This window comes from Cornus florida, unplaced genomic scaffold, assembly GCF_030987335.1.
Source record: "Cornus florida cultivar Cherokee Brave unplaced genomic scaffold, ASM3098733v1 CherokeeBrave_3.0.0_Hap2_Chr08, whole genome shotgun sequence".
NCBI classification, from domain to species: domain Eukaryota; kingdom Viridiplantae; phylum Streptophyta; class Magnoliopsida; order Cornales; family Cornaceae; genus Cornus; species Cornus florida.
Window position 1 is genome coordinate 1,376,577 of NW_026775578.1, and position 7,147 is coordinate 1,383,723.

The following is a 7,147-nucleotide window of genomic DNA, read 5'->3' on the forward strand; positions in this document are numbered from 1 at the left end:
GGTTTGGGATGAGATCTGATATCCACGCAAAATAGAGAGAAAAATTGGAGGTGGAGGCAAAATGGTGGAGTGCAACTGTTAAAAAAAAAAATGTTAAGGTAAAATACTCGCACACCAAAAAAATGCCCCACTACAGTCTACACATATCAGACGACCATGCGGGCCAGTGGTGGTTATTATATGGTTTAAAACTTGTTAGGGCTGGCTGAGTTTGACCCTTACCTCACTTTCTTTTTCTCATCTCTGGCGGGGCAATAGAAAGCGCAGCAGCAGCTCAGCAAGCTACAAGCGAAACAAAGGGCGGTAAAGCCAGGAAGAAAGCAACTGAGAGTTTCAGTATCACTATCAACAAGATTGCCTTATAGAATAATCTTAGAGAGCTCCTAATTTTGCTGCAACACAGCCGACGCCCAAGGATCGTAACCCTAGATTGCCACCACCAAACTCCCCATCGACACCGCTGAAACCTTCCTCTGCTGAAGTACCACCGACACCCCAGATTGCAAGAAAACGGGTCAGACCCTCAGTCGGCACTGCATTTGGCGGTGCACACTTACACAACCCGGCGACCATCAACAACGGTAATATCGACGTCGGAAACTCAGCGAGGTGAATACCGATATGTCCTTTCCTTTTTTACTCTCTCTATTTCATTCTGTAGTGATATTCATATATATATATATATATATATTCACACACATACAGGATTACATACACGAATTATTTTGTTATGTTAGTAGGGCATATAACTATTCAGGGTAAAGCTGATCTGATATGCAATTGGAGTATTATGGTGTTTGTTAATAGGCAGATTCATTTGCAGACTAGAAAGGGAAAAGTATCTATATGTATACTAGTTCAAGTTTCTTTCTTTCTTTCTTTATTTTGTTCTTATTTTTATTTATTTTTATAGAAATTAAAGCCCAAAGTAATGAGTGGGGATTCTTTGGAGAAACTCAGAACTCTTCATATCTCCTCTCTTGATGAGGATGAAGGAGCTGGAGTTGATGTTGATGGAGAATTTGATATGTATAAAGACAATGACGAAGATGACGATGAAGAAGAAGTACCTGTAGCACTAGGTTTCGTCGAAAAGCCTAAGAATCGCTGGTCACTTCTTCGTCAGTTATTTCCAAGCAAGGCTGGGGGTGTTCCTGTACGGTTACTGCCCTCTAAGTAATTTTTTTGTTTTAATTATGGGAACAAATTATGTTATTGTTGTGAATAATTAATTTTCTTGAATTGTAGGCTTGGTTGGATCCCATTGATTTGCCTTCAGGAAGATCTTGCATTTGTGACATTTGCGGTGAGCCTTTGCAATTCCTGCTTCAGGTATATTTCTTTTCCCATTATCATGTAATGTAATGAAAATTGTTATATATAATATATATCAAGTATATTGATTGAATCTTTGCAGTTTTTGTAATTACTATATCATGCTTATTTATTTACTATGCAGCATGTGAAAGTCAGGCAGTGAGAGAAGTCTCATCATTTTTCCGCCTTTACTTTAGCTGTATTCTAAACCTCGTTTTGTGTGCTATGCATTAGAGGGAGCAAGAGTGCTATGACGCTGTCTTTGATGATAGTTCTTTATGTTTCATGAGTTCATAGGTTTATGCACCACTCTTTGAGAAGGAATCAACATTTCATCGCACATTATTTGTATTCATGTGTACGTCGATGGCTTGTCTTCTCCAAGACCAACATGAGCAATGGAAACGCCAACCAGAGAAAGCAGCTCGCAGGTATGCATTAGGATTTAATCTACTTTTAAAATGTTGTGTGTTTTTTCCCCGTCAATCCGAAATATTATGAATCATTTTACTCTCTTTTCCTTTTTACTTCAATGTTTCTGATTATAACTTGTTTTTTTTTTTTTAAGTGTGAAGGTTTTTCGTTGCCAATTGGCCCGCTCCAATCCTTTTTACTCAACTGATCCTCCAAGAAATGATGGGACTGACAAGCCTTCTGGAATTGGAGGTAGCTTGTGATTTTGTTTCATTTGCCTTTATGGTTTAATTTTAGCCAGCCATATTGATAATGATGATTATTAGTGTTATTAACTCGGCTCTTCAAAGCCTTAATCCTGGCCTCTTCGAGCTTCTGCATTGATATATATATATGTATGTATATTGTTTTTTGTTTTTGGTAATTTATGCTTCTGCTAAGGGTTTTGATCCATATGTCTAATTTTTTAATCACGTGCTTTAGGATCTAAATAGAGAGAATTCAGGATTTTAATTTACTGATAAATAGGAGGATTGGATACTGGAGTTGGATTGGGAGAAATTAGGGATATAAAAGAGAGTAGAGGTAGGAGATTATATTCAACTTAAACACTCCTTGTGCATCTAGAGTCCTCCATGGGATAGAATTAAAATGACTTCTTTCAACTTGTTATTTCAAATCCATCTTAACAATGCTTCAAATCTCATGGGTCTTAAGATCCAAACTAAGCCAGCCCGAAACTGTATTGGTGGCCTTCCAATCTGTTGCGAACCGGCCTGTTCAGCGAATCATGATATGGGCTGAAACTTGGATGAACACATCTGTGCACTTTTAACTACTCATGTTGTTACATTTTAATATCTTCATAATCTGATCTCTTTGATGCCTTGCTGCTTGCTTTAGCTTCACTCTGTAGTTGGTGCGGTACCTGGAAGGGAGATAAAGTTTGTGGTAGTTGCAGAAGAGCACGATATTGTTCAGAGAAACATCAGGTTGCTGAAGCTAACTATGATTTTATTTTATTTATTTAGGTTATCCTTACTGATGCTTTCTATCTTGTTTGCAGGCTGCGCACTGGAAGATAGGTCACAAAATTGATTGTAGACAGTTGAACATTTCTCCTCAATTATCTGATTTTAGCACCAGCAATAGTCCAGCAGATATACAGAAAGGCCAGTATAGTTGATTGCTTTACCATGTATGTATGGTTTGCATGCACTTATATGGGTTGTACATGCCTACAGGGGACACATGATTATTAGTGTAGCATCATGATGACTGCTCACTCCTTAGATGGCATTTACATCTGATATATTGATCCTTCCATCTGATATAAATAGCATGATTTAGATTATGTTGCTCATATTGGTGGTTTGTCCCTTGTTCCCTAGAATGAGAGATTGTGCAATATATATTTAGATTTTAGAAGATTTTAGAAATCATTGAGTCAACATTAGCTCTAACTCCAGGGTCCTCGCTAAAGTTTAATTGGAGGTATCAGATTCTCAGAATTTTCACAGCTGATTAGAATTTTATTTGCGAACAGTTGCAAGCAATACTATATGGTCCCAATATGAGATCGTAAATGAGGATGAATGTGAATTCGATGTAGAGATGTCTGAAGATACTAAAAATGCTAATTCATTGGTTTCTGTGAGCCAAATGGATGACACAATCAAGTCACTACTAGACAATTTTGAGGTATGATTTACTGTATCGATGATTATGTAATAATGTTTATGTTCATGAACCTCTACAGGCTCTGTTTTGTTGTTGGTAAACAGGGGGACGCTGATAGGAAGAGTTGGGCCTCTTTCCAAGAGCGCATAGCCAGGGCACCTGAACAAGTACTGAGGTAAGTTGGCACATTTAATAGGAGGATGCATGTTTCTGTTTTACATACGTGCTATAATGAAAAACAATTTACAGTCTTTGTCTTCATGTGAAGATATATACTGAATCAACAAGTCTTTGTTACATGTGTAAAGACTAGTGTAGTATCTATGCCATTATTTCTATTTCTAGATGCCATGTGTTATTTTGACTTCGGTTGTAATTAGGTATCATGCATACTCAGTTGGTTTCCAATTATGTAGAAGCAAACATATGTTTCCAAAAAACAATTTATAGGAAGCATGTACTCAAAAATTTTAAATAAAAAGAATAAAATCAAAATATGGTGGTTGTTAATGGTGAAATTTTTTAATGCACTTTCTGAAATCTGAATCAACGTGGCAAATAAAGGTTAAGGTAACATATTTAAATATATTTTATAAAAGGTTATACTACAAAATTTCCTTTTGCTATCATTGGTTTTGTTGGCCAATCAGAATTGATCTTTGGGCCACAAGATTTTTGGAGAAGGTATACCCTATAGGGTTGAAATATTCTTTTGCTACCACTTATCCAAAAAAAAAATTTCTTTTACTACCATTGTCCTTGTTGGCCAACTACTAGATTATTTTTGCTGCATGAAATATACTCGCACACACACTCATTCCATATATAAAGATGAATTTTGTTCATGTAGTTGTATAATACTTTCTGAATTAATGTAAAAATTTAAAGACTACTTTTTTCTCTGTGATGAAAACGGATAGGATACTCTATTTGAAATATGAAAAATTATATATATATCCAAGAAACTCTTTAAAATAACAAATTTTAAAATACCTCTAATGTTACATTTTTTATTTTGCGTACAATAGTATTGTTATTACTTATAAAATTGTTGAAATATCAGGTATCATCTTTTTGTTTAGAAGATAAAAAAGGGTTTTTAGTACTCATGTTAGGAGAAAATTCCATACTTAATAATCTTATTAATATATAAACATTAGCCTCATCTCATGATTATTAATTATTGGAGAGGTGACCGTATAAGTATCTATATATAAAAGGTCATTGCTTGGTGTATGTGCCGCCTACATGGGATATTGGAGATGGACCCAGCCTTGAATTATTTGATGCACAAAGTGGTTGTTCTTAAACGTGCATTCTAAAGCTTGTAGTCTGAACTTCTACAATTGCACCAAGCAACCGTCCATCTATGTGCTATTCATTTATAAATTCTTTTTTCACCATACGATCTACTTTCTTCCCTGTTGTTATTTATTTTGTGCGTAATGCATAGACAAATCAAAAGATGTTGGAGTTGCAGTAGCCCTAATCTTACTAACTGGCCAAGTCACATCTTGAAATCTAATTATTATCTCGAAACAGTACCTTTAGCTATAATATTCATTTGGTTCGTTTAGTATACTTTTTCTATAAATGCAACAGGTATTGTAGATACGAAAGAGCTAAACCCCTATGGCCTATGTCAAGTGGCCGGCCATCGAAGGCTGATATTCCTAATTGCAGAAGCTGTGGTGGCGTTCGAGGATTTGAATTCCAGGTATTATCCTCTTATATTTCTTCTATGCGTGTCTCTAATTAATCTGTCGACCCCTTTGCCCCATCATTTCTGCTTATTACCTAGAATTTGATCTGCAATTAGATTCTTCGGCTTAAGTTTCTTTTTATTGGTGGTTCCAGATTTTGCCACAGCTGCTTTATTACTTTGGTGTGAAAAACGATGTGGACTCTCTTGATTGGGCAACTATTGCTGTGTACGCATGTGAATCTTCCTGCGATGCAAGTGTGGCTTACAAGGAGGAATTTGCTTGGATTCAACTTGCTTCCCAATCTTCTACAATACCTTGATTTTTACTCATTATTCTGGCAAGTCTCATATCCGCCACAGGTTTTTTGCTTTGGTTAAGTGCTTATCTTTATTACTTTTTTTTTTTTTCTTCTTTCATTGGTTGGGTGTTTGGGAGTTCGGAAAACATTTCTCACTTTTTACATTGTAGTTTTTTAAAAATTGAAATTACGAGACAATCCTTTCATCTTTTCTTTCCTCTCTCTCTCTCTCCACATTATTCCTAGTCCAAATTTCCAATGTCTTCCTTCCTCCCCCTCCTTTTCCCAGTTCTGAATAATTTGATCATCTAGTCTAGTATCTTATCTTACAACATAGTCGGGTCTTAATCTGGAAAGATAAGGAATTGTATAATTTGTATTATCTTTGACCCCTATGATTGTGGTCTTGATCTGTATGTTGAAACAAGGTTATGTAACTGACATCATACAGATGGGATAAGATATTATGGAGTATTTATAATTCTTGTATGCACATGTCATCATGATGTTTGAAGGTTTCCTGTTTGTTTGCATAGTACTGAATGTAGCCATAGAAGCAATGCCTCAAATTTTCAATTCTAAAATTGTTCTCTAAGGTTTCTAAATAATTACAAAAAGTGAATGGACAGAGCTCGTGTCCTATTAATTCAGAAATTTCTAGTACATTTGTAAAATTTTGAACAGGTTAGCTTACAGATTTTGCTTTTTTTGTATTCCATTCTTCTTGTATTCCATTTTGTTCGTCTGATTATGGATAAATTCCACTAACCCCCCTTCTAGTTAAGTGAACCGCCCTATTTGTTAAAAACTTACACTGGCCTCTCTTGTTGGATATCATTATTGGGTGGGATAGCCAGATATGGCATCCTGTTGATGGGAAATACATCATTGCATGTGTAATATGTGATATCAAAGGCCTAATATAGTTTGTTTGGTCGAGCCCTATTATGTTTTTCATTGTAACACATACACATGTAACTTTAGCTTCCCTGGTTAAATAATATTCTATTATTCCGACTTTGCAGCTTTCCAGAATGACAACAGAGCTCGAATATGTGGGATGTGATCTCGTATTGAAGCATAGAAATCTATTTCTACAAATGCGCTTGAAAATTTTGTTTTATTTGTATGCAAACACAGATACTATTTGTCATATTATGTTCATGGAGAAGCAAAAATTATCAGTCTTTTTCATTTGATTTTTGTAGTGGAAGTTGCAATGAACATGAGGTACGATTATATAGGGCAAGGGGGACATTACTCTGGTTGGGTCTCTCTTGATGAATATTGTTGAGATGAGCTGGCTTAGGTACGCATATATTGCATTTTAAACATTTTGTTACAGAATTTGCAATTTTTTACACATTGTATTCAGAGTTGAACTGGCATTTTTGTCCTTGGCAGTCCGGACTGATTTTATTTTTTATTTTGTTTTCCCCCGAAAGGTTAAGCAAATATAGCTAGTGGTGGCAAAATGGGTTACAACTCATCAACTTGCCCATATCCGTCCGTTTTTAAATGGTTATGAGTGAATTTTATTTAACATGGGTCAAACATGAGTTGGGTAATTTTTAATTACTTAATTTGAGGGTCAAAATGGGTTGAATACGAATAATCATATTCAATTCATATTTCACCAATCACATAATAGACATATAACACATATCTATTTTATATTATACTCAATTTATTTCTCTCTCTTTCTAAAATTCTCTCTCACGAAGGGCTGCAA

General features: G+C 35.4%; 1 protein-coding gene across 2 annotated transcripts; it reads left to right on the forward strand.

Annotated features, from left to right (window-relative positions):
• Window positions 1–203: 203 nt before the first annotated feature.
• LOC132268803 (uncharacterized) lies at window positions 204–6,839 on the forward strand. 2 transcript variants are annotated; one of them, XM_059769649.1, is made up of 12 exons: window positions 204–609; window positions 914–1,156; window positions 1,249–1,332; window positions 1,615–1,748; window positions 1,886–1,983; window positions 2,635–2,723; window positions 2,798–2,903; window positions 3,278–3,432; window positions 3,516–3,586; window positions 5,014–5,128; window positions 5,269–5,454; window positions 6,624–6,839. In XM_059769649.1, the coding sequence occupies exons 2-11, from the start codon at window positions 932–934 to the stop codon at window positions 5,434–5,436; spliced, it is 1,245 nt and encodes a 414-aa protein (XP_059625632.1). In that variant the 5' UTR covers window positions 204–609; window positions 914–931; the 3' UTR covers window positions 5,437–5,454; window positions 6,624–6,839. The 2 variants fall into 2 exon arrangements, with proteins under 2 accessions (XP_059625632.1, XP_059625631.1); XM_059769648.1 differs by having other exon boundaries at window positions 205–609; window positions 6,441–6,839.
• Window positions 6,840–7,147: the final 308 nt, after the last annotated feature.

Bases quoted from the DNA above. Each gene is read 5' to 3' on its own strand.
- LOC132268803 (XM_059769649.1), top strand. From the start codon at position 932: ATGAGTGGGGATTCTTTGGAGAAACTCAGAACTCTTCATATCTCCTCT. The intron at 2,724-2,797 runs GTTGCTGAAGCT...TCTTGTTTGCAG, and splicing joins ATTGTTCAGAGAAACATCAG to GCTGCGCACTGGAAGATAGG. The intron at 5,129-5,268 runs GTATTATCCTCT...TGGTGGTTCCAG, and splicing joins TTCGAGGATTTGAATTCCAG to ATTTTGCCACAGCTGCTTTA.